The sequence below is a fragment of the Balaenoptera musculus genome, chromosome 19 (genome assembly GCF_009873245.2).
Source record: "Balaenoptera musculus isolate JJ_BM4_2016_0621 chromosome 19, mBalMus1.pri.v3, whole genome shotgun sequence".
Taxonomy (NCBI): Eukaryota; Metazoa; Chordata; class Mammalia; order Artiodactyla; family Balaenopteridae; genus Balaenoptera; species Balaenoptera musculus.
The window spans coordinates 13975926-13999226 of record NC_045803.1 but is presented as its reverse complement, the minus strand read 5'-3'; the positions used below and the strand labels follow the sequence as shown (position 1 = coordinate 13999226).

The following is a 23301-nucleotide window of genomic DNA, read 5'->3' as shown; positions in this document are numbered from 1 at the left end:
AAAAACAAATAGGGATCTGGAAGCAATAATCCAGTGGAGGTAGTTTGTGCATAAATAATATCTAAGATGCTGAGACAGGGCTTCCCTGGTAGCGCAGTGATTAAGAATCCACCTGCCAATGCAGGGGACACGGGTTCGAGCCCTGGTCCGGGAAGATCCCACATGCTGCGGAACAACTAAGCCTGTGCGCCACAACTACTGAGCCTGTGCTCTAGAGCCCGCGAGCCACAACTGCTGAGCCCACGTGCCACAACTACTGAAGCCCGCACGCCTAGAGCCGGTGATCCGCAGCAAGAGAAGTCATCGCAATGAGAAGCCCACTCAGCGCAATGAAGAGTAGCCCGTGCTTGCCGCAACTAGAGAAAGCCCGTGCACAGCAACAAAGACCCAATGCAGCTAGAAATAAATTAATTAATTAAATTTAAAAAAAGTAAAAAAGATGCTGAGACAGGTGGGTCTCCAGGGTCAGACACACTGGTCTCCACTGGCAACACATTTCAGGTCCCGGGTGAGGAGGCGGAAGAGGTTGAACATGACAGAGGCTTCGAGGCAGTCCCGGGACTCCTGGGGGGAGAGGGGGATGGCTCAGTAGCTCCCATGTCTGGGCTCGCAGCTGAGCCCAGCCATCGGTTTCCCCTCCCCGGTCACTCACCTTCTTCGGGGCCTCCTGGAGCCGGTGCAGCCAGTGGTGGAGGCGGCCCCGGGGCCTGGGGCCTGCTGTGGGCTGAGCTGGGACCTGTGGGCAGAGGAGGGTGGTGTTGAGGGTGTGAGGCAGGGCCTGGGACAGAGGGGGACGTACAGGCGGCCAGAGCCCAGACACGGCCCGGGTGCCCCGAGCACTCACACAGGCCTGGAGCTTGGAGTGGATGTGGTGCAGCGTGTGAAGGGGCTGGTCCAGGATGTGCTCCAGGGATGAGTTAGCCGTGGCCTCCAGGACATTCAGTGTCAGGGCCAGCTCAGCCTCCAAGGCCACAGGGCGCTCCCACACCTGAGGAGGAGACAGAAGACAGGTGAGAGTTGCACGTGAGAGAGAACAGGCGAGGAGGCACAGGTGAGGGGGACAGAGGAAGGGACAGTGGAAGGTGAAAGTCGGGGTCAGGTGAGAGCCGATGTGCTTGGCTGAGGGGAAGGGGTCAGGGGACGGGTGGGGAGAGCAGGGAGAGAAGGACGTGAGAGAAGGAGGAGGTGAGGGGCCACCTGCAGAGCTGGAGCGGGGCGGGCAGGTGAGGGCAGGCGGGCCTGACTCTCCCAACTCACCTGCAGCTGCCTCAGGTCCCGGGTCCTGGGGAAGAGGCGGGAGCTGCAGTCCCAGTCCTTCTGCAAGAGCGACTCTTCCTAGAGAGCAAGGGCAAGGTCAGCCCACAGGGGGAGGGACAGAGGGGAGACCCCAGGGAGACTGGAGGATGGCCAACAACAGGAGGACGGGAGGTGAACTTGCAAAAGGACCGCAGAGGCGCGTCCACCGCAGGAGGACAGGAGATCGCCCACCGCGGGGAGGGTGGTGGTCAGCCCAGTGCGGGGAGGGCAGGCCCACCTTCAGCCCAGGTAGCCGGGGAGCGCCCAGAGGGAGGGGTGGAGGGTCGCCCACTGCAGGAGGGGCCGGGGGAGACTCACAAAGGCGTCCTTGGCCCTCTTGAAGGCCTGCAGCTCTTGTGGGGACAGAGACTTGAACTGGGCCATGTGGCAGCCCCGTGCACCTGGGAGGGCCCCGAGGGGCGAGGGCACAGGAGCTGCTCCTGTCCTGCTCGGCGCCACGGTCATCAGCATCAGCACCAGCGTGCAGCCCGGGGCCATGTCTGTGTTAAGGAAGGACAGAAAGATGAGGGGAGGGAGGGCGTCAGGGGGTGAGGGTGGAGGCTCTGGGGAGGTGAGGGTCCCAGACAATGATGTAGGGGCTGACCCAGCTTCATTCCTGCTCTCTGGTCTCTGTCAGCAGATGGGGGATCAAGTGTCCACTCTGAGGCTGCCGCCTGGGGTCTCTCAGTCTCCTCTGGCGTCTCTGACTTCAGCCTCCTCTTCTGGATCTCAGCTCGTTGCTCTGTCCGTGTCTCTGAACTTCCAGCTCCGTCTGAGGTGCAATTCCTGCCTGAGTTCCATGGCGCAGCTTTTAGCCTGTGCAGCTGGGCAATCCCAGCTGATGTAGGAAAAGTGAAAACGCAGCTAGAGGCTGACACCGGCACCAGCGGAGGTGCGGGCTGGGAAAGCCCAGAGCAGGGCGGGGCCTGTGAGCCATGTGAGCCGCTGAGGGAAAGAGAAACTGACATCCATTCACGCTCACCTCCAAGAAAGTGAGTAACGAAGTCAAAATCAGGGCTGGGGCAGCTTCAGCCCCACACGGCGGGTCTCCTGCGCCGGTGCCCAGGCTGATCTAGGGCTGGGGTGGGGAGGGGACAGAGGGACTTCCTTTTTTGCAGAGGCCCCAGTACAGGGAGTAGAGGGAAAAGGCACCTGTAGGAGGTGTTGCCATGAAGAACCTGGAACTTCCAAGAGGGAGGCTGTTTAGGAGATGGCAGAAGGTCCAGGGGTGCTGCTGCGGGTGGGAGAGAGAGTGAGAAAGGCAAAACACTCGCGAATTAAGTGAGGACACCAGCTCCTTCCCACCCTTCCCCACCTGATACGGATAGAGACAGAATGGGGGCAGTCGGGAACCTGCACTATCCTGTTCTCTGACTGTCAGGCGCAGAAGGACCCAGGAATAGGAGGATGTGCTAGGAAATTGAGCTGTGACCAGTACTTCAGGGAAATCAGGTGGGTTTGAGAAAAACACCTTCATTCATTCACCAAGTACTTATTTGCCCTCCCACCCCCACTTTGGGTCAGACCCTGCTCAAGGTGCCAGGAAGAGAGCACTGGAAAAAGAAAAGACATGAAACAATCCTTCATGGGGCTTTTTACTAGAGAGAGGTACCAGATAGTACCTCTCTGGGACACGGGGATTAGGCATGTGGTATGTATTACGTTAGGTAAAGTCAGATAATGGAAAATGAAAGAAATGAAGCAGGGACGAGAGCAGAGTGCGAGAGGAAGTCTGTATTAACTAAGGTAATGAAATGACATTTGAGGGAAGACCTAAAGGAAGTGAGGGAGGGAGCCCTGTGGAGATCTGCGGGGAGCCTTCCAGGAAAAGGGAACAGTCAGTGAAAAAGGAAATCAGAGACACCCCGCTCCTTCTGTGGGCCTGTGTATGTCTCACCCTGTTCACAGAGGCTCTGCCACAAGGTGGTTTTTTGTCGCTGTTGTTGTTTCTGGCCGTGCCGCTTGCAGGATCTCAGTTCCCCGACCAGGGATTGAACCGGACCCTCAGCGGTGAAAGCGCAGCGTCCTGACCACTCGAATGGCAGGGAATTCCCTCACAATGTGCTACTGAATACTCATGGTAGCACCAAGGACATCCTGTGCTTTGCCTACATCTCAAATACAGAGGAAACTGCAGGGACTCAGAGGGGTTAAGAGACTTGTCCAAGGTCATACAGCAAATAAGTGGTGAGGGCAGGGTATTAACTGAGTTCTGTCTGACACTAGAGAGTACCCACTGCACTCAACTGCCCCAGTGTAGCTACATCTCCTGACTTGGAGGTAATGGACGTCTCGAACAGAAGGTGTGGAGTCCTTTTGACTATTACTCCCACCCCCTCTTTCCCTCATTCATAATTCCAGGGAGAGTGTGGACCAAAGTTCTCAGTTGGGAATATCTTTGAGCTCTGATACGTAACATTTTTTAGAAATTTTTTTTATTGGAGTATAATTGCTTTACAATGTTGTATTACTTTCCGCTGTACAATGAAGTGAATCAGCTATATGTATGCCTATATCCCCTCCGTCCTGGACCTCCTTCCCACACCCCCCATCCCACCCATCTAGGTCGTCACAGAGCACCGACCGAGCTGAGCTTCCTGTGCTTTATAGCACGTTCCCACTAGCTATCTATTTTACGTATGGTAGTGTATATATGTCAGTCCTAACCTCCCACTTCGTCCCACCCTCCCCTGCCCCCACTCTGTCCACATGTCCATTCTCTAGGTCCACGTCTCTATTCCTGCCCTGCAGATAGGTTCATCTGTAACAGCAGGTGGACTTCCCTGGGGGTCCAGTGGGTAAGACTCTGTGCAGGGGGCCCGGGTTCGATCCCTGGTAGGGGAACTAGATCCTGCATGCATGCCCCAACTCAGACCCAGAGCAGCCAAAATAAATAAACATCTTTTAAAAAATAAAAGCAACAGCAGGGATGTGCCCAAGTCACCTACCAGTGTTCTGGTCAGTATCTATTCATTGCATCGGCCTTACATCAGGGGAGGACACATTGCAACAACTGTGAATCCTGAAAATTGACAAATTATCTCAAAATCCCTCAACATCATACTGTTTCTCTTAGAAAGGAAGTTCAGGGGAGTGGCTAGGAGCATGGGAGCTGGGGCTAGACTCTGGGGCTCAAACCTGGCTCCGACCCTCTCTAGCTGTGTGACCTTGGGAAACAGGCTTTGCAGTTGGCCACGAAGATTGCCCATCCACAGATGCAGACAAATTTTAAAAGTACACTTGTTCTGCATTTATGTGTGTGATTATTTAATGGAGACCGATTATTAAGGCCATTCTGTGGCTTCAGCTGGAAGCTTCAGAAACATTATTTCAATGTATAGTGCTCACTGCAAGGGAAGTGTAACAATGCCATGGCATAAATGAGTAAACTGAGGCTCAGAGAGAAGTAATTTGCCCAGACACGCAACTCTTAAGTGGCAGGGGCAGAACTGAAACTCAGGTCACCTGATTTCCCTGTCTCAGCATTTTGTGCTGAGCAGCCCCCCTCAAAATGATCACGGAATAAACAACCTGCAGAAATGCAAAAATATTTAATAATTGGCAATAAATTAACAACAGAAGACAGAACAGCAAATACACACAGGAACTTCATAAATACAAAACACACTTAAGTAACAGAATTCAAAAAACTAATTATCCAGAAGACTTTTGGCCCTTTCACTACCCAGTCCCTGAGGGAATGAGGCCTCCCCAGCCGGGAGGTCCAAGAGTCACATATTCATGGAATCGCAAAGCGGACATTGAAGGTTCAAAGCAGGGGGTGGGACCTGTCATGAGACAGGGCTGTTCCTGTAACCACAGAAGTAGAAACTGGTCCATGGTACGTGGTGGTCAGCGACCAAGGCGGACACGGACTCCAGTCTTTTCCTGCCAGCCTGGGCCCGGGAAGATCCTAGGGCAACGCATCCCGCAGAAATACCGCTGCTTCCGGGGGAACTCGTTCTGGTCTTTAGGAAAGGGGCACCTCTGGCACCAGCGCCGGCGGGTCCAGGATGAGAGACCCGCCTGGTCCGATGGGGCCACGGAGGAGGGCGGCGTCTGCAACCTGGCGCCCCCGGGGCTTCGGGTCCCAGGCGGAGCCGCGGCGGGATCACAGACAAGGACCCGAGTGCGCCACCAGCCGCAGGTCCCACGCGAGCAGGCGCAGGAGGTTGAAGATGACGGTGGCTTCGTGGCACCGAGGCGAGCCCTGCAGCCCGGGAAGCAGGCGGAGCGGGGCTGAGTCAGGAATCTCCTTCCCCGAGAGACCCCCCTCCAGACCCGCACGCCTGCAAGCCGGCCTCCCGTCTAGCCGCTTTCCCGCCTGCTCCACTCACAGCTGTGCGAGTCTGGGGACGCCTCCCGGGCCGCCGCAGGGACTTCCTCCGGGAGCCTGGCCGGACCAGCTCGAGCTGGAGGGAGAACGGGAGGTCAGTGCAGACGGCGGGGAACCGAGCCTCCCCTCCCAGGTGACTCCGCCCCTCACCCTCCCAGCCGCAGACCAAAGCCCGGATCTGGGGACACCGAGAGGACGTGAATCGTGTCTGCGCCCGTTTCTGGCCTCACGGGACAGATTCGCAGTCGGGGGGCCTGGCCTTGAGACCAGGGGCGCAGAGCGAGCCGGGAGGGGTGCGGGGCCAGGGCGCGGCGCACTCACGCAGGCCGCCACGTCCCGCCCCGCGGCCGCCAGCAGCTCCAGGGTCGGGCCGACGCCGGGGAACAGCTCGGGGCTCGGCAGGCTGCTCAGCACGTCTTGGGCGTCGGCGAGGCCGCGGGCCACCTGGCGGAGCAGCGCACGGGACTGCGGGGACCCGGCGGGAGTTAGACGGGGCGGCGCGCCAGCCCGCGCTCCCCCACCCCCACCCCACCCGACCCCCCGCCCGCCGGCCTCGGGCCTCACGGAAGGCCGCGGAGGGTCCCTCCTCCGGCGGAACGAGCAGTTGCGCGGCCTCCAGCTCAGCGTCTCTTCCTCCTGCGGGACAAGGGCTGGGGTGACGCGGAGTCTCCTGGCAAGGGCCCCTGAAGCGCTGGGACGTCGGAGATTCCTGGACGTGGCTCGGGACTGGCCGGGACGGTTGTGCTTATCGTGTCCCGAACCAGGCAGCGCTCCGATGGCTGAGCGGGGCTGAAAGGCACCCGCGCTCCCCGTGCGGAGCCTGCGCCCCGATGTGGAGCCGAGTCCGCCTAGAGGGGGCGCCCCTCTGTGACCCGCACCAAGGCCGTGCCTGAACTGACCACCGGGACCTCCCGGAAGATGTCGTGGTCACAATTCTGGACCCTGAAATCTGAGATGTGCCTGCTGGACGCTAGGACGCGAGGGCCCCTCGGGACAAAGACTGATGTCTCCGAGCCCGCGGGCCCGGGGTCCAGGGGGCGGGGGCGTCTGAGCATCACTCACATAGCGGTCCCTCAGTGCCTTGATGGCCAGCAGCGCCCGGGGGTCCAGGGAGCGGTAGTGTGAGAGGAGGCGGCGCGGAGGCTCCACCACTTCGGGGTCCGCCGCCACGCCCACCGTCACCAAGACCCACAGCCCCACGGCCACCGCGGCTGCGCCACTCGGCCCCATCTCTGCTCCTGCAGGACGCGACGGACGTCAGGGAGCTCAAGGAGAAGGCCCCGAGTCCAAGCCCCTGCCTGTGGTTAGACTTGCAGAGGGACTGACGCTCAGAGCGTGGGCTGTGGACACACCAGGGGAAGAGACAGGATGGGCCCCCTCCTACCCTCAGCCTCTCTCCTCTCACTCCTCACCTACAATGTGTCTCTGGTGCCTGGTGCTGCAGCAGGGCCTGCCTCCCACTGTCCTCTGGGTGGTGTCCAGAGTGGGGTCCACCTGGGACAGCGGTGCCTGCACCCTCCATGGTGGCTTTTAAGTGCCCAGCTGAGAATGGTGAGCAACCGGGCTTCCCCGTGCAGGGTAAGCTTTCCCAACGTCATTGCTGGCCATTGATCAGCCCAGAGGGTTGCAGGCAGGGGTTTGAGGACTTTACCCACCTGTGGGCCAGTGCCAGCGATGACTCTACCCCAGCTCTCTGTCACCAGTTCTGGTCTCTGTCCCTTTCTGTAGCCTCTCACTTTCTTTTCATCACCCTGGGTGTCCTTATCTGTGTTCTATAATAACAACCAGCCCTTATACAGTGCTTAGTGTTACTGGGCCCTGTTCTAAGTAACTTATATGTACATGTCTCATTTAATGCTCAAAAAATGACACTGCAAGAACTGTTCCACCTCCAATTTATAGATGGGATAACTGAGGCACAGTAAAGTGAAGGAACTTTTCCAAGACACACAGTCAGTAATTGGCAGAGGCAGAATTTGAACCTATACTCAATCCAGCTCCAAAGCTTGATCTCCAAGCCACAACTACCCCTAAATATCTGATTCAGTGCCTCCTTCTCTCTCTCCATTTCTGTCCTCATTTCATTCTGTTTCTTTCTTCCCTCTCTGTTTGCCTCCTCTTTTGTCTGTCTCTCTGTTCCTGTTTTTATCTCTGTCAATAACTCCATCTGTCTATCATTCCTTTTTCTAGCAAACATTCAGGCCAGTGTCTCTCTGTCTCCGTGTGTCTCAATCAGTCTCTTTGTTTCGCTTTAAAAATAAAATCTACTACTTTTCCTGATAAAATTAGCAAGGCAAGGTTATTGGATAAAGCTGGAAAAATAGAGACATGCATAGGAGAGGAAAAAAACCCCACCTATAATTTCACCACCCACCTGTCTTCCGTCACCCCAGCTCTGGAACAATTTTTCCAATGAGTAGAAATGTTACGTATATTTACTTGTACATATGTTTTCTGATTATTGAAGTAAAACATTCGTTATAAAGATTCAGTCAATAAAAAAATACCATTGGGGCTTCCCTGGTGGCGCAGTGGCTAAGACTCTATGCTCCCAATGCAGGGGCCGGGGTTCGATCCCTGGTCAGGGAACTAGATCCCACATGCACGCCGCAACTAAGGAGCCTGCCTGCTGCAACTAAGACCCAGTGCAACCAAATAAATAAATAAATATTTTTTAAAAAAATACAACTTGGAGAGTTAAAGAAAGTCTTTAATCCCACTTCCTGGAGGTAATCTTTTTAGCAGTTAGTGGCTATTTCTCCTCTTTTTTTTTTTTTTTCTCTTTCTTTGAGCAACTTCTCCTAAATTGGAACGAGTCTGTATACAGTTTGATAGCCTGCTTTTTGTGTCTTACCATTACCTCATTACCATTTGCAGTCCCCCACATCTTTAATTATACTGTATCAGTGAGGTACCCTGCAGGAAACAGATGGCCTAATCAATGTAGGATAATTTGTGGTGGTTTAATACCAAGGGTGTTTACAAAGGGATTGGATGGTGAAGAGAACAGAGGAGGAGTAATGCAAGGCCTTGGGGCCCACACGGGTGAGGGTCTGTCATCCCTAGGCCTGAAGGAATGGGGGAAGGGAGGGAGTGGTTACCTGACCTGGGAAGGAGGGAGTCATGTACACAGGGGGAGGGACAGAGAAGTCATGATGCCCCTGCAGGGAGGAAGCCTGGGGAATAAATACTCTGACTTTACTCTCCTTCCCGACTCTCTGGCCCTATTGCTAGGCTCCCCATTGGCTGCACCCAACAGAAGCCAAAGTCCAGCTTCCTGGGGCCCAGAGGAGGGTGGAGAAGTGGGAAGAGTGAACTTGGAGGGGCAAATGGAAGACATCCTGCATATACCACCGGTAAGGCTTCCATTCTGACAGGATTATTGAATAACCAATCCCCTATTGGTGGGCATTGATATTCTTTCCAGTCTTTTGTTAAAATCATGGTTCTCAAGACTGCGGGAGAGAAAGGGAGTAATTTTTTCGTTCTTTTAATAGTGTCTTTCATAGGGCTGGAGTTTAAAATGTTTCCAATTCATCAATTTTTTTCTTCCATGGATCGTGCTTTCAGTGTATATACAAAATCGTCACCATGGCTCCCTAGATTTTCTCCTATACTACATTCTAGGAGTTTTATAATTCTGCACTTTACATTTAGGTCTATGATACATTTTAAGTTAATTTTTGTGAAATGTGCAAGGTCTGCATCTAGCTTGGTTTGTTTATTTTTTTATTTATTCGCATGCGAATGTCCAGTTGTTTCAATACCATTTGTTGGAAGTCTATCCTTTCTTCATTGAATTGCCTTTGCTCTTTTCTCAAAGATCAGTTGACTATATTTGTGTGGGTCTATTCCTGGGCTCTCTATTCTGTTCCATTGATTTGTCTATCCTTCTACTAATATCACACTGTCTTGATTACAGTAGCTTTATAGTAAGTCTTGATGTGAGAGAGTGTCAGTCCTCCAACTTTGTTCTTCTCTTTTAATATTGTGAAAGTTATTCTGGGTCTTTTGAATCTCTATATAAACTTTCACTTTGTCAATATCCACATATTAACTTGCTGGGATTTTGATTGGATTGCATTGAATCTATAGATTAAGTTGGGAAGAACCAACATCTTGACAATATTGAGTCATCCTATCCATATTCATAGAATATTTCCATTTTTAGATGTACTTTTATTTCTTTCATCAAAGTTTTATAGTTTTCCTCACACAGATTTTATTTATATTTTGTGGTATTTGTACTTAAGTGTTTCATTTTTGGGGGTGCTGATGTAAATGGTATTTTAAATTTCAACTACAAACTGTTCACTGCTGTTATACAAGAAAGCAGTATACTTTTGCATATTAATCTTGTATCCTGCAACCTTGCTATAATCACTTCTTGGTTCAGAAATGTGTTTTAAAATACATAAAATTAAATACACAGGACTACTAAGAAAACCGATTATTTTGAAACACAGTTACCAAAACATTAAAGTAACTTTGTGATAAGTAATACATATGTCTCTTTATTAATGAACTAAGTACAAGACATAGCAGTAGGTTTAATAACTACTATACTGTTGAGGGAGTAATGGGAGTAAATGATATTTCAAGATATGTGCCACATCTGTAATGTGTTAGGAAATATCTGTGGCTTCTTTTAGTGACAAAGTCACAGGTTCTGCTAATATATTGTGGTTTGTTGCTTACATTCATAGTGGAAAGAAATGCTAAATTTCAGTTTGAGGTCAGTGAAGATGGAGATGCAGCTTTTTCCCATGCAAGTTCACCCTCCCCTGAATCCTATTGTCCATGAACTCCAGGTTAAGCTAGACCTGCAGCAGTTGAATAGAATGAAGCAGATCTATAGGCATTGACATGGAAAAATCTTGAAGACATATCATACAGTGAAAAAAGTAAATTGCTGAATAATATACATGGTGTGACACTCCTTGCGTTTAGAAATACTCATACATACTAAAGCAATTCAGTGGAGAAAAATAGCCTTTTCAAAAAATAGTGCTGGAGTAATTGGACCTCCATAGGCCAAAAAATGAACCTTGACCTAAACTTCACACTAAAATAAAAATTAACTCAATATGGATCATGGACTTAAATGTAAAATATAAAGCTATAAAACTTTTTGAAAAAATTATGAAGAACATCTTCAGGATCTAGAGCAAGGCAAAGGGTTCTTAGACTTGACACCAAGGGCTTAATCCATAAAGGGAAAATTGATCAACTGAATTTGATCCAAAACTTTTGCTCTCTAAAAGACCATGTTAAGAAGATAGAAAAATGAGCTAAAGACTGGGAGAGAATACTTGCAAACCACCTATCTGATGAAGGACTAGTATCTAGAATAGATAAAGAACTCTCAAAAATCAACAGTACAAAAATTAAACAATCTGTTTGGGAATGGGCAAAAGACATGAAGAGACATTTCACTAAAGAGTGAAAGATGGGAAATAAGTACATGAAAAGATGTTCAACATTATTAGCCAATAAAGAGATGCACATTAAAACCACCATGAGATATCATTATACAGCTATCCGAATGCCTAAAAAAAAAAAATCAAATGCTAACGAGGATATGGAGAAATTGATCGCTTATTGCTGGTGTAAATGCAAAATGGTACAGCCCCTCTGGAAAATAGGGTTGGTAGTTTTTTAAAAAAACTAAACATGCAACTACCATATGACCTAGCAATTGCATTCCTGGGCATTTGCCCAGAGAAATGAAGACTTACATTCATACAAGATCTTGCACATGATTGTTTATAGCAGCTTTATTTATAACAGCCAAAAAACAACCCAGACGTTCTTTAACAGGTAACTGTTTAAAAAAAACCAAAACTGTAGTACATTCATACCACGGAATACCATTTGGCAATAAAAAGGAACAAACTTGATACACAAAACTATCTGGGAATAAGATGTCCAGCATTGAGATTCATTCTGATTAGATTAGCTTAGGTCATATGCCCACCCCCAAATGCAATCACTGTGGCCAGGGAGACTAACTGAGGTAAATGGCTGCAGCCAGGTCACATATGCCAACCCAGAGATGGGGGGTCAAGTCACCTTCCCCAAACCATTTGGATCTCCAGCTGAAATGGGGGGATGCTGGGGTGAGTTGGGGAGAGGTAATGGAAGCCTGGAAAGTTTGCTGCATGGACACATTGGCTGATCTCGTCTAGTGTTTCAGTAGAATTTCTCTCATGTTTTTTCCAGAGTGCTTCTGTTTCAACCAATTTGATGTTTTTTAAAACCTCTATGCCTTTCAATAAGGAAAATATACACTGAAAGACAAAATAATTTTTTCATATTAATGCTGAGGAAGACATACATGGGAAAAACAATCATTACTTGTCTGTAATTATCAATATTTATTAATAAACTTTATAATTAATTAAAGGTGGTCTCATGTAGGAAACTTGGCTTTACTCGCCCAAAACATACCTTAACTATTCTGCACATGAATAGATCTGTCTATATAGGTGAGAAATGGCAGAGCACCACCAGTAATAACCCAGACAGCCTGGCATCACATCTACAAGCTGTGTGAGCTTGGGCAGACTCACAGCCTCTGTACCTCAGTTTCCTCATCTTATAAAATGTCAGCCAGTGAGAGGACCTACCTCACAGACTTGCTGGGGAGAATAAAGCAGTAAATACATGAGAAGAGCTTAAAGTGGAGCCAAGCATACAGGAAGTGCTCAGTATGTATCAACTATAATTATTATTAACAGTGGTTCAGAAAAACATGTTTGCAATTCCAATTTTCAACAGCAAACGAAGAATAGTTTTATAATTGGTAAAGGAATACATATCATTTAATAACAGACTAAGGAAGCCAGAGAGAGTTTGTCTAAGTCCCAGATGAGGAAAGAAGCTGAGAAAACAGAAGGGAGGGATATTTGTGCAGAGAAAGAGGGGGAAAAAAGACAGGGAGAGAAAAGATATAATGACAAGAGAGTGATTGAAGAGCAAGCATTAGAAACCCTAGTATGGGGACTTCCCTGGCAGTCTAGTGGTTAGGACTTCACCTTCCAATGCAGAGGGCGTGGGTTCAGTCCCTGGTTGGGGAGCTAAGATCTGACATGCCTCGTGGCCCTAAAAACCAAAACTTAAAACATAAGCAATATTGTAACAAATTCAATAAAGACTTTTAAAAAAATGTGGTCCATATCAAAAAAAATCTTTAAAAAGAAAGAGAGAAAGAAACCCGAGTATGAACTCCTGACAGCAGGCACTTGTACGGGTACCTCTGCCAAGCTTGCAGCTTCCAGCCGAAGGAAAAGGTGTGTTTTGAGTTCATTCCTCGAGTGCAAAAGAAAGACCAACACACAGAAAAAACAAAACGTGCAGAAAACAAACATAGCAATTGGCTCAGGAGAGAGGGTTGGGCAGAGTCATCACTGGCACTGGCCCACAGGTGGGTAAAGTCCTCAAACCCCTGCCTGCAACCCTCTGGGCTGATCAATGGCCAGCAATGACGTTGGGAAAGCTTACCCTGCACGGGGAAGCCCGGTTGCTCACCATTCTCAGCTGGGCACTTAAAAGCCACCATGGAGGGTGCAGGCACCGCTGTCCCAGGTGGACCCCACTCTGGACACCACCCAGAGGACAGTGGGAGGCAGGCCCTGCTGCAGCACCAGGCACCAGAGACACATCGTAGGTGAGGAGTGAGAGGAGAGAGGCTGAGGGTAGGAGGGGGCCCATCCTGTCTCTTCCCCTGCGTGTGTCCACAGCCCACGCTCTGAGCGTCAGTCCCTCTGCCTCTGCAAGTCTAACCACAGGCAGGGGCTTGGACTCGGGGCCTTCTCCTTGAGCTCCCTGACGTCCGTCGCGTCCTGCAGGAGCAGAGATGGGGCCGAGTGGCGCAGCCGCGGTGGCCGTGGGGCTGTGGGTCTTGGTGACGGTGGGCGTGGCGGCGGACCCCGAAGTGGTGGAGCCTCCGCGCCGCCTCCTCTCACACTACCGCTCCCTGGACCCCCGGGCGCTGCTGGCCATCAAGGCACTGAGGGACCACTATGTGAGTGATGCTCAGACGCCCCCGCCCCCTGGACCCCGGGCCCGCGGGCTCGGAGACATCAGTCTTTGTCCCGAGGGGCCCTCGCGTCCTAGCGTCCAGCAGGCACATCTCAGATTTCAGGGTCCAGAATTGTGACCACGACATCTTCCGGGAGGTCCCGGTGGTCAGTTCAGGCACGGCCTTGGTGCGGGTCACAGAGGGGCGCCCCCTCTAGGCGGACTCGGCTCCACATCGGGGCGCAGGCTCCGCACGGGGAGCGCGGGTGCCTTTCAGCCCCGCTCAGCCATCGGAGCGCTGCCTGGTTCGGGACACGATAAGCACAACCGTCCCGGCCAGTCCCGAGCCACGTCCAGGAATCTCCGACGTCCCAGCGCTTCAGGGGCCCTTGCCAGGAGACTCCGCGTCACCCCAGCCCTTGTCCCGCAGGAGGAAGAGACGCTGAGCTGGAGGCCGCGCAACTGCTCGTTCCGCCGGAGGAGGGACCCTCCGCGGCCTTCCGTGAGGCCCGAGGCCGGCGGGCGGGGGGTCGGGTGGGGTGGGGGTGGGGGAGCGCGGGCTGGCGCGCCGCCCCGTCTAACTCCCGCCGGGTCCCCGCAGTCCCGTGCGCTGCTCCGCCAGGTGGCCCGCGGCCTCGCCGACGCCCAAGACGTGCTGAGCAGCCTGCCGAGCCCCGAGCTGTTCCCCGGCGTCGGCCCGACCCTGGAGCTGCTGGCGGCCGCGGGGCGGGACGTGGCGGCCTGCGTGAGTGCGCCGCGCCCTGGCCCCGCACCCCTCCCGGCTCGCTCTGCGCCCCTGGTCTCAAGGCCAGGCCCCCCGACTGCGAATCTGTCCCGTGAGGCCAGAAACGGGCGCAGACACGATTCACGTCCTCTCGGTGTCCCCAGATCCGGGCTTTGGTCTGCGGCTGGGAGGGTGAGGGGCGGAGTCACCTGGGAGGGGAGGCTCGGTTCCCCGCCGTCTGCACTGACCTCCCGTTCTCCCTCCAGCTCGAGCTGGTCCGGCCAGGCTCCCGGAGGAAGTCCCTGCGGCGGCCCGGGAGGCGTCCCCAGACTCGCACAGCTGTGAGTGGAGCAGGCGGGAAAGCGGCTAGACGGGAGGCCGGCTTGGAGGCGTGCGGGTCTGGAGGGGGGTCTCTCGGGGAAGGAGATTCCTGACTCAGACCCGCTCCGCCTGCTTCCCGGGCTGCAGGGCTCGCCTCGGTGCCACGAAGCCACCGTCATCTTCAACCTCCTGCGCCTGCTCGCGTGGGACCTGCGGCTGGTGGCGCACTCGGGTCCTTGTCTGTGATCCCGCCGCGGCTCCGCCTGAGACCCGAAGCCCCGGGGGCGCCTGGTTGCGGACGCCGCCCTCCTCCGTGGCCCCATCGGACCAGGCGGGTCTCTCAGCCTGGACCCGCCGGCGCTGGTGCCAGAGGCGCCCTTTTCCTAAAGACCAGAACGAGTTCCCCCGGAAGCAGCGGTATTTCTGCGGGATGCGTTGCCCTAGGATCTTCCCGGGCCCGGGCTGGCAGGAAAAGACTGGAGTCCGTGTCCGCCTTGGTCGCTGACCACCACGTACCATGGACCAGTTTCTACTTCTGTGGTTACAGGAACAGCCCTGTCTCATGACAGGTCCCACCCCCTGCTTTGAACCTTCAATGTCCGCTTTGCGATTCCATGAATATGTGACTCTTGGACCTCCCGGCTGGGGAGGCCTCATTCCCTGAGGGACTGGGTAGTGAAAGGGCCAAAAGTCCTCTGGATAAGTAGTTTTTTGAATTCCGTTACTTAAGTGTGTTTTGTATTTATGAAGTTCCTGTGTGTATTTGCTGTTCTGTCTTCTGTTGTTAATTTATTGCCAATTATTAAATATTTTTGCATTTCTGCGGGTTGTTTATTCCGTGATCATTTTGAGGGGGGCTGTTCAGCACAAAATGCTGAGACAGGGAAATCAGGTGACCTGAGTCTCAGTTCTGCCCCTGCCACTTAAGAGTTGCGTGTCTGGGCAAATTACTTCTCTCTGAGCCTCAGTTTACTCATTTATGCCATGGCATTGTTACACTTCCCTTGCAGTGAGCACTATACATTGAAATAATGTTTCTGAAGCTTCCAGCTGAAGCCACAGAATGGCCTTAATAATTGGTCTCCATTAAATAATCACACACATAAATGCAGAACAATTGTACTTTTAAAATTTGTCTGCATCTGTGGATGGGCAATCTTCGTGGCCAACTGCAAAGCCTGTTTCCCAAGGTCACACAGCTAGAGAGGGTCGGAGCCAGGTTTGAGCCCCAGAGTCTAGCCCCAGCTCCCATGCTCCTAGCCACTCCCCTGAACTTCCTTTCTAAGAGAAACAGTATGATGTTGAGGGATTTTGAGATAATTTGTCAATTTTCAGGATTCACAGTTGTTGCAGTGTGTCCTCCCCTGATGTAAGGCCGATGCAATGAATAGATACTGACCAGAACACTGGTAGGTGACTTGGGCACATCCCTGCTGTTGCTTTTATTTTTTAAAAAATGTTTATTTATTTTGGCTGCTCTGGGTCTGAGTTGGGGCATGCATGCAGGATCTAGTTCCCCTACCAGGGATCGAACCCGGGCCCCCTGCACAGAGTCTTACCCACTGGACCCCCAGGGAAGTCCACCTGCTGTTACAGATGAACCTATCTGCAGGGCAGGAATAGAGACGTGGACCTAGAGAATGGACATGTGGACAGAGTGGGGGCAGGGGAGGGTGGGACGAAGTGGGAGGTTAGGACTGACATATATACACTACCATACGTAAAATAGATAGCTAGTGGGAACGTGCTATAAAGCACAGGAAGCTCAGCTCGGTCGGTGCTCTGTGACGACCTAGATGGGTGGGATGGGGGGCGTGGGAAGGAGGTCCAGGACGGAGGGGATATAGGCATACATATAGCTGATTCACTTCATTGTACAGCGGAAAGTAATACAACATTGTAAAGCAATTATACTCCAATAAAAAAAATTTCTAAAAAATGTTACGTATCAGAGCTCAAAGATATTCCCAACTGAGGACTTTGGTCCACACTCTCCCTGGAATTATGAATGAGGGAAAGAGGGGGTGGGAGTAATAGTCAAAAGGACTCCACACCTTCTGTTCGAGACGTCCATTACCTCCAAGTCAGGAGATGTAGCTACACTGGGGCAGTTGAGTGCAGTGGGTACTCTCTAGTGTCAGACAGAACTCAGTTAATACCCTGCCCTCACCACTTATTTGCTGTATGACCTTGGACAAGTCTCTTAACCCCTCTGAGTCCCTGCAGTTTCCTCTGTATTTGAGATGTAGGCAAAGCACAGGATGTCCTTGGTGCTACCATGAGTATTCAGTAGCACATTGTGAGGGAATTCCCTGCCATTCGAGTGGTCAGGACGCTGTGCTTTCGCCGCTGAGGGTCCGGTTCAATCCCTGGTCGGGGAACTGAGACCTTGCAAGCGGCACGGCCAGAAACAACAACAACGACAAAAAACCACATTGTGGCAGAGCCTCTGTGAACAGGGTGAGACACACACAGGCCCACAGAAGGAGCGGGGTGTCTCTGATTTCCTTTTTCACTGACTGTTCCCTTTTCCTGGAAGGCTCCCCGCAGATCTCCACAGGGCTCCCTCCCTCACTTCCTTTAGGTCCTCCCTCACTTCCTTTAGGTCTTCCCTCAAATGTCATTTCATTACCTTAGTTAATACAGACTTCCTCTCGCACTCTGCTCTCGTCCCTGCTTCATTTCTTTCATTTTCCATTATCTGACTTTACCTAACGTAATACATACCACATGCCTAATCCCCGTGTCCCAGAGAGGTACTATCTGGTACCTCTCTCTAGTAAAAAGCCCCATGAAGGATTGTTTCATGTCTTTTCTTTTTCCAATGCTCTCTTCCTGGCACCTTGAGCAGGGTCTGACCCAAAGTGGGGGTGGGAGGGCAAATAAGTACTTGGTGAATGAATGAAGGCGTTTTTCTCAAACCCACCTGATTTCCCTGAAGTACTGGTCACAGCTCAATTTCCTAGCACATCCTCCTATTCCTGGGTCCTTCTGCGCCTGACAGTCAGAGAACAGGTTAGTGCAGGCTCCCGACCGCCCCCATTCTGTCTCTATCGGTACCAGGTGGGGAAGGGTGGGGAGGAGCTGGTGTCCTCGCTTAATTCACTAGTGTTTTGCCTTTCTCACTCTCTCTCCCACCCGCAGCAGCACCCCTGGACCTTCTGCCATCTCCTAAACAGCCTCCCTCTTGGAAGTTCCAGGTTCTTCATGGCAACACCTCCTACAGGTGCCTTTTCCCTCTACTCCCTGTACTGGGGCCTCTGCAAAAAAGGAAGTCCCTCTGTCCCCTCCCCACCCCAGCCCTAGATCAGCCTGGGCACCGGCGCAGGAGACCCGCCGTGTGGGGCTGAAGCTGCCCCAGCCCTGATTTTGACTTCGTTACTCACTTTCTTGGAGGTGAGCGTGAATGGATGTCAGTTTCTCTTTCCCTCAGCGGCTCACATGGCTCACAGGCCCCGCCCTGCTCTGGGCTTTCCCAGCCCGCACCTCCGCTGGTGCCGGTGTCAGCCTCTAGCTGCGCTTTCACTTTTCCTACATCAGCTGGGATTGCCCAGCTGCACAGGCTAAAAGCTGCGCCATGGAACTCAGGCAGGAATTGCACCTCAGACGGAGCTGGAAGTTCAGAGACACGGACAGAGCAACGAGCTGAGATCCAGAAGAGGAGGCTGAAGTCAGAGACGCCAGAGGAGACTGAGAGACCCCAGGCGGCAGCCTCAGAGTGGACACTTGATCCCCCATCTGCTGACAGAGACCAGAGAGCAGGAATGAAGCTGGGTCAGCCCCTACATCATTGTCTGGGACCCTCACCTCCCCAGAGCCTCCACCCTCACCCCCTGACGCCCTCCCTCCCCTCATCTTTCTGTCCTTCCTTAACACAGACATGGCCCCGGGCTGCACGCTGGTGCTGATGCTGATGACCGTGGCGCCGAGCAGGACAGGAGCAGCTCCTGTGCCCTCGCCCCTCGGGGCCCTCCCAGGTGCACGGGGCTGCCACATGGCCCAGTTCAAGTCTCTGTCCCCACAAGAGCTGCAGGCCTTCAAGAGGGCCAAGGACGCCTTTGTGAGTCTCCCCCGGCCCCTCCTGCAGTGGGCGACCCTCCACCCCTCCCTCTGGGCGCTCCCCGGCTACCTGGGTTGAAGGTGGGCCTGCCCTCCCCGCACTGGGCTGACCTCCACCCTCCCCGCGGTGGGCGATCTCCTGTCCTCCTGCGGTGGACGCGCCTCTGCGGTCCTTTTGCAAGTTCACCTCCCGTCCTCCTGTTGTTGGCCATCCTCCAGTCTCCCTGGGGTCTCCCCTCTGTCCCTCCCCCTGTGGGCTGACCTTGCCCTTGCTCTCTAGGAAGAGTCGCTCTTGCAGAAGGACTGGGACTGCAGCTCCCGCCTCTTCCCCAGGACCCGGGACCTGAGGCAGCTGCAGGTGAGTTGGGAGAGTCAGGCCCGCCTGCCCTCACCTGCCTGCCCCGCTCCAGCTCTGCAGGTGGCCCCTCACCTCCTCCTTCTCTCACGTCCTTCTCTCCCTGCTCTCCCCACCCGTCCCCTGACCCCTTCCCCTCAGCCAAGCACATCGGCTCTCACCTGACCCCGACTTTCACCTTCCGCTGTCCCTTCCTCTGTCCCCCTCACCTGTGCCTCCTCGCCTGTTCTCTCTCACGTGCAACTCTCACCTGTCTTCTGTCTCCTCCTCAGGTGTGGGAGCGCCCTGTGGCCTTGGAGGCTGAGCTGGCCCTGACACTGAATGTCCTGGAGGCCACGGCTAACTCATCCCTGGACCACATCCTGGACCAGCCCCTTCACACGCTGCACCACATCCACTCCAAGCTCCAGGCCTGTGTGAGTGCTCGGGGCACCCGGGCCGTGTCTGGGCTCTGGCCACCTGTACGTCCCCCTCTGTCCCAGGCCCTGCCTCACACCCTCAACACCACCCTCCTCTGCCCACAGGTCCCAGCTCAGCCCACAGCAGGCCCCAGGCCCCGGGGCCGCCTCCACCACTGGCTGCACCGGCTCCAGGAGGCCCCGAAGAAGGTGAGTGACCGGGGAGGGGAAACCGATGGCTGGGCTCAGCTGCGAGCCCAGACATGGGAGCTACTGAGCCATCCCCCTCTCCCCCCAGGAGTCCCGGGACTGCCTCGAAGCCTCTGTCATGTTCAACCTCTTCCGCCTCCTCACCCAGGACCTGAAATGTGTTGCCAGTGGAGACCAGTGTGTCTGACCCCAGAGACCCACCTGCAACGTGTCTCAGCATCTTCGATATTATTTATGCGTCAAAACCCCTTTTTTTAATTTATTGCCTCCAAATCACTATTTTTATATTTATGTGTGTGATTTATCAAGCTCAGACCCCATAAAATGTTTATTTTTCTACTTTTTATAAAAACTGTACAAATAAACAATGAAGAAAAGATGCTCTTTGTGGTGTGGGACTGTGTGTGTGTGTGTTGGTTTTTCTTTGCTGCCATAACAAATTCTCACAAACTGAGCATATCAACACAACACAAATTCATTATCTTACATTTCTGCAGGTCAGAAATCCGGGTGGGCTCAGCTAATTTCCCTGCTGTGGGTCTCACAAGGCTGATCAAAGTGTGGCTGGCTGGATTGTTTCGGAAGCTCTGTGCAGGATCCGCTTCCAAACTCATTTAAGTTGTTGGCAGAATTCTATTCCTTGCGGTTGTCAGACTGAGATCCTTTTTTCTTGCTGGCTGTGAGGGCCCATCCTTAGCTCTTCGCAACTTCTTTCTGGTCCCTGTACGTTGACCCTACCTCTCAGAGTCTGTAATGATGAGTCAAATCCTTCTCATGCTTGGAATCCCTCTCATTTCTCCTTCTGCCACATTTCTCTTCTACCTCCAGCCTGAGAAAGTTCTCTGCTCTTAAGAACTCGTGTGTTTAGACTGGGTCCACTCAGGGAATCCAGGATAATCTCTCTCTTTTAGAGTCCATAAATCTTAATTACATCTGCAAAGTCCCTTTGGCATGTAACAGGGGATATTCGTAGGTCTGAGATTGTGGGTTGGCACTTTGGGGGCCATAATTCATCCTCCCACAGTGTGTGTGTGATGGTATGATGGTGTCACTAGATTGCATTCTGTTATAAGTAAAGTAATATTAACTCAAAGTGCCTTAATATTGAGAACATTTATTATTGTACAGGATGAGAAATCTCAAACAGCAGGGTCCATTTAAGCTGAGCTGTCCAATATGGCTCCCAGATCACATGTAGCCATTGTTCACTTGAAAGGTAACTAGTACAAGCCAAGCTGTGCTCTAAGTATAAAATATCCTCCAGAATTTAATGACGTCTTATTTTTCTTATTTTTCTTTTTTCAGATGTTGCCTGCCAAGTTTCTCTATGGTTACTTTTTTTCTCTTTGTAGTTAATAAGGATGTGGAGAGAGTTTGAGACCATGTAAATTCCCATTACTTCTCAAACTCTGAGCCATTCATTTTAGCATCCGTTGTTGGAGTTTGTCTTACAGTTACTATTATGACCATTACCAAATACTGAGCCTCTAATGTCATCATTCTTTCTACATTTCTTAGTCGACATTCTACTCTTAGGAAGAGCTTTCCTCCCCTTCCTGATTCATGTATTTACCAATGGCTTTATGTCAACATGGACTCATGAGTTATTAGTTTATAATTGTAGTTCTTTACTATCATTTATCGTGACACTCAAGTTGTCCCAGATGAGGCCAATGGGAACCTTTTCAAGAGGGCTCATGTCCTTTTGATGTGTCCCCATCATTTGTTGAGCACCTCCTCGCTTTCTGGTATCAGATTCCCAGGCTCCTTTTGTAATTTTCCTGCCTCATCTCTGTAACTCTGGCCATTTCCCCAAGGAGCTCTGGTTCCTTTTAGTGGAGAACAGTATTTAGAAACCAAGACCTGGTGAACTGATTGCGACAAGGATATCATTGCTTCTGCTCTCTCTCAGTGGATAGAGCTAGGAAATAGATGTGTGTACATATAGAATTTTTATTTACTGTTTAAAAGATTTAAAATCATTAATAATTTTACATTGATTATATATTTAAATTATATTTTGGGTATACTGGGTCAAATAAAGTATATTTTAAATTAATTTCTTATATATTTTTTAACTTTTCAAGCATGGTTACTGAAAATTTTAAATGGTATGCATGGCTCACATAATATTTATACTGAAGTGTGCCAGTTTAGAGAGCATGATGTCATAGTGGAGCCAGGGTTTTTCCATCTGGCTGCTCCTCCATCCTCAGTGTATCAGTACTGTCTCCCCTCATGGTCATAAGATGGCTGCCACAGCTCCAGCCATCACACAACCACATAATTGTCTATAAAGCTGGATGACAGAGACTCCAGCTAGCTGTCTCTATATCTGTTATCCCTTCTTCCTTTACCTAGTGGATTTAAGAGTGCTCTACTAATGACAACATTTTCCAGTTTTCCCCACACCTATGGCACTATGTTTTGGCCAATGCAAATGAGTGAAAGCAATCTGAGCACCTTATGAGTTGGTCCTTTAAAGGAAATGGCAATGCCCTCCTCGTTTCCTGTCTCCACTCTTGCTAAATGACAGAAATGAGAGCAGCCATCTTATTTTGCCAATTTTCTAGGATATTTAGAGTGGATATAGAATTCTGTGTTGACAGCTTTCTTTTTCTTTCAGTACATTAAAGATTCAAGGGTAATTTATATACGGACTTAGGTCCTCTTTCTCTGGGGCTCCCTCCATATTAGGATTTCTCCTCTCAGTTTCCAACTACTCTTGCCACCCTGAACTCTAGGGTCTGATACTTCAAGTCAATGACTGGTTTTCTGCTTGAATTCAAGCTGTCCCTTGCCACATGAACAGGGGTGCGTCCTCAGAGGAAAAGCCATATGAACTTGATCTCACATAGTGTGTTCCATTCTTTTTTTTTTTCCCTTCAGCTTTAATGAGATATGATTGACACATAATTTCACATAAGTTTAAGGTACACAACATGTTGATGTGATACATTTATATGTGGCAAAATGATTACCACCATAGCATTAGCTAACACCTCCATCCATCCCATCACATAATTCTCATTTCTTTTTTGTGGTGAGAACATTTAAGACCCAGTCTCTTGCAACTTTCAAGTATATAATGTAGTACTCTGATGAATTTTACACCTAGGTAACTGACATTTTAAGACGTGAGAGGAATTCCCTGGCAATCTAGTGGTTAGGACTCAGCGCTTTCACAGCTGTGGGCTGGGTTCAGGGAAATAAGATCCTGCAAGCCATACAGAGTGGCCAAAAAAAAAAAAAAAAAAAAAAGACATGAAACCTCTACATCATCCTGTGCCTTTTTCAACTCAATTCTTCCTACGACATGGACAGTCACTAATCTGCTTCTGGCTGCTGTAGATTAGTTTTTCCTGCCTGCTCTACAAATTCATACAGTGGGAATTATACAGAATTATACACTGTGTACTCTGTTGTGTGGGTTTTTTTTCTTTCACTCAACCTAATGGTCTTGAACTGCATCCACGTTGTGTATATCTTGTTTTTTCCTTTCACTGCTGAAAGGTATTCCCTTGTATGGGAATCATTACAAATCATATGTGACTTTCTGTGTCTAGCTTCTCTAAGATCT

At 51.1% G+C, this 23301-nt stretch overlaps 4 protein-coding genes across 5 annotated transcripts; 2 read left to right on the top strand and 2 right to left on the bottom strand.

Annotated features, from left to right (window-relative positions):
• Positions 1-465: 465 nt before the first annotated feature.
• Positions 466-1794, bottom strand: LOC118885700 (interferon lambda-3-like). The gene is made up of 5 exons (XM_036834597.1): positions 1615-1794; positions 1258-1335; positions 845-988; positions 653-736; positions 466-561 (listed from the first exon to the last, which is right to left on the bottom strand). The coding sequence occupies exons 1-5, from the start codon at positions 1792-1794 to the stop codon at positions 466-468; spliced, it is 582 nt and encodes a 193-aa protein (XP_036690492.1).
• Positions 1795-5295: 3501 nt separating this feature from the next.
• Positions 5296-6862, bottom strand: LOC118885770 (interferon lambda-4-like). The gene is made up of 5 exons (XM_036834758.1): positions 6695-6862; positions 6197-6268; positions 5954-6097; positions 5634-5708; positions 5296-5506 (listed from the first exon to the last, which is right to left on the bottom strand). The coding sequence occupies exons 1-5, from the start codon at positions 6860-6862 to the stop codon at positions 5408-5410; spliced, it is 558 nt and encodes a 185-aa protein (XP_036690653.1). The 3' UTR covers positions 5296-5407.
• Positions 6863-13490: 6628 nt separating this feature from the next.
• On the top strand, positions 13491-15198 carry LOC118885803 (interferon lambda-4-like). The gene is made up of 5 exons (XM_036834874.1): positions 13491-13658; positions 14085-14156; positions 14256-14399; positions 14645-14719; positions 14847-15198. Exons 1-5 carry the CDS (start codon positions 13491-13493, stop codon positions 14943-14945), a joined length of 558 nt encoding a protein of 185 aa, XP_036690769.1. The 3' UTR covers positions 14946-15198.
• A 3381-nt stretch (positions 15199-18579) lies between these two features.
• Positions 18580-19908, top strand: LOC118885617 (interferon lambda-3-like). Of its 2 annotated transcripts, none has more exons than XM_036834425.1 (5): positions 18580-18759; positions 19039-19116; positions 19386-19529; positions 19638-19721; positions 19813-19908. In XM_036834425.1, exons 1-5 carry the CDS (start codon positions 18580-18582, stop codon positions 19906-19908), a joined length of 582 nt encoding a protein of 193 aa, XP_036690320.1. The 2 variants fall into 2 exon arrangements, with proteins under 2 accessions (XP_036690320.1, XP_036690319.1); XM_036834424.1 differs by having other exon boundaries at positions 19810-19908.
• The last annotated feature ends 3393 nt before the right edge of the window (positions 19909-23301 follow it).